The sequence below is a fragment of the Triticum urartu genome, chromosome 2A (genome assembly GCF_056163025.1).
Source record: "Triticum urartu cultivar PI428250 chromosome 2A, HENAU_Tu73, whole genome shotgun sequence".
Classification (NCBI taxonomy): Eukaryota; Viridiplantae; Streptophyta; class Magnoliopsida; order Poales; family Poaceae; genus Triticum; species Triticum urartu.
Window position 1 is genome coordinate 345,268,676 of NC_141874.1, and position 2,484 is coordinate 345,271,159.

A 2,484-nucleotide genomic window follows, 5' to 3' on the forward strand; every position below is an offset into this window, starting at 1 on the left:
TCAACTTCTTTCAGTCGCCTTGATCCATTCTTGGCCTCTTGTCGAGTGAATTTCTTTACTTATGAAGTTCCGAGTGACGGTGTGAAAGGGATCTTCTGTTTGACGAGTTGCTCTACGGCCCGCGGATTTTGCGGGATTTGAATTTCGGGAAGCACGCGGGACGGGGGCGGCCGCAGTAATCGGATGGGATAGGACGGAAGCTCCTCGATCCCCGCGCCACCTTTTTCGCCACGTACCGCGCGCGCCCGTTGCGGGATTTGACGGGATTGCCTGGGCCTACCAGTCAGCCACTCGGAAGCGACCTCTTATAAGCTGCCGGCTCGGGACCCCCGAACAGTGCGCCTTCACTTTTCCCCTTCCTTCACAAGATCCTCCGCCACCTCCGCTCCCACCTTGGTGCCGTAGGTCTATTCGAGCTTCGCCGGCGACGATGGTGAAGGAGAAGACGTCGGCTCTGGAGCGCGCGAAGAAGGCGGCGGTGCAGGGGAAGGGGAAGAAGTCCGCTCGGGGCGGATCTTCCTCGAGGACTGCTCTGCCCAAGGATTGGATCCAGGGCGACTGGATGCCGTCGGTGATTCGGCAGGATGATCTCGATGATCTGGTCGAGGGGGGATTCATTCCCCACGAATCTGTGCGCCTCCCGGGGAAAGAAGTCGAACCCCAGCCTCTTGATGGTGAGTGCGTCCTCCTCGCCACCCATATCGATCGTGGATTCTCTCTACCTCCCCATCCTTTTTTCCGGAGCTTCTTGAACTTCTTCGGAGCGCAGCTCCATCACTTTACTCCCAATTCTATTGTGTATCTTGCTGCTTTCGTTTCCTTGTGTGAAAACTTCTTGGGTTATCGCCCCCATTGGGGACTCTTCAAGCGCATCTTCACTTGCCGCTCTCAGTCGGTCAAGAAGGCCAAGTCGAGTGACGAACAGACGCAGGTGATCCAGCTGTGCGGGGGTCTAGCGATCCAGATGAGGGGAAAAAGTTCCTTTCCATCTATCACTTTTCCCGAGTCAGTCCGTGGGTGGCAGTCGACTTGGTTTTACTGTAAAGACCAAGTGACCCCAGGACAGTTGACTGGGCTTCCCCCTTTTTCTCTGAATCGAGCACAAAAACCTGCCTCTCTGAAAGTGGCGCCGGAGGAAAAGGCGCAAGTCAAGGTGCTGGTCGGTCGAGTGGTTCAGCTTGTCCGCGAGGGTGTGACTGGCATGGATTTGTTGGAAGTCTTCCTTCAGAGGCGCATCCAACCGCTTCAGGCTCGTGACCACCCGATGTGGCTGTACTCGGGTCTTGAAGACACCACTCGGATTCACCCAGAGGAGGTCACTGACAAGATGTTGGAAGGGTGGCTGTCGAGTATCACAGGGAACAAGGACAACCCCCGAGGAGCCAGGAGGATTCCTCCACTCGATCAAACATACGAAGTGGACAAGGTCTGACCTTGCGTTTCCGACTGTGATCTTGCTTTCTTTATTTGTTCTTTTTGGATCAGTTGATTGACTTTTGTCTCATTTGTTGTCCTCTGGGCCACTACTGAGATGTACTCGACACCCAATGGAGCACAGGAGCATGCCGAGGAAGGAGAGGCGAGTGGAGGCGAAAGTGGAGACGAGGGAGAAGAGTGGGAATCTGACGGCGAAGGAGAGGGGGATGACGACGACGACTCCAGTGAAGAGGAGGAGGAAGAAGTCGAACCTCCCCGCTCGGAACGGCGATCCAAGCTTACACACGACCCTGCGCGGGAACGTGGTAAGGCGACTGTCCCTATTGGGCAGTCGTCGAAGAGCCCTCGGACCTCATCTCCAGCGCCGACAGAAAAAGCTCCCAAGCACCCACGCGCGACACCGTCCAAGCCGCCCAAGGCTCTGCCCAAGATGAAGATGACTGTCCCCACCATTTCTGGGTAATAGTAGAATTTGTTTTCCTTTGTCGAACGTGACGGACTCTTGGTCGACTCATTGAATAAGCTGACTGACTTTCGAAATTTGCAGTGCTGCCACCTCGGAGATCTCCGCCAAGGACGATGATCAAGAGATGGAAGACGCTGTTACCTCCAACCCCGGTACGATTACTGATGCTCTGCTTTTAGTCGACTGACGATTTCTTATAATTCCGGTCGATTGGATTTTTCTTGTAGCTCCTCCTCATGTCATTGACCTCCCTGATGATGACGACGAAGTGCCGCTGAGGGCGCGAAGGAACAGGAGGGCGCCGGCTGGCAAGACCCCACAAACTACTCCGGCGCCTGAGGCCGCAGTCCGGGAGGGTGGTGATACCACTCGGGTTTCTGTGACCTTCGCTGAACCTCTGATGAGTGTTCGGCCTTCGACGTCGACTGCAAATCCGCCTTCGCTTTTTGCCACACACCACGTCCCTGAGGACCAAGTGGGTGCCGCTAAAGAGGCTATACGCCAGGCGGGGATCATGATGGAGCAAGTGAAGGTGGTTCGGGAAGCCAGCCAAGCAGCTTATGACGCGAGCTCAACTCTTC

General features: G+C 55.7%; 1 protein-coding gene across 1 annotated transcript; it reads left to right on the forward strand.

Moving 5' to 3' along the window:
- Positions 1–562: 562 nt before the first annotated feature.
- LOC147985049 (uncharacterized) lies at positions 563–1,900 on the forward strand. Its single transcript, XM_087541381.1, has 3 exons — positions 563–674; positions 1,062–1,425; positions 1,519–1,900. Exons 1-3 carry the CDS (start codon positions 563–565, stop codon positions 1,898–1,900), a joined length of 858 nt encoding a protein of 285 aa, XP_087397507.1.
- The last annotated feature ends 584 nt before the right edge of the window (positions 1,901–2,484 follow it).

What these genes read in the sequence shown, in the direction of transcription:
- LOC147985049 (XM_087541381.1), top strand. Translation starts at nt 563, where the DNA reads ATGCCGTCGGTGATTCGGCAGGATGATCTCGATGATCTGGTCGAGGGG. An exon ending in CGAACCCCAGCCTCTTGATG is followed by an intron (nt 675 to 1,061) that starts GTGAGTGCGTCC and finishes AAGTGACCCCAG; the next exon opens with GACAGTTGACTGGGCTTCCC. An exon ending in CAAACATACGAAGTGGACAA is followed by an intron (nt 1,426 to 1,518) that starts GGTCTGACCTTG and finishes TGTTGTCCTCTG; the next exon opens with GGCCACTACTGAGATGTACT.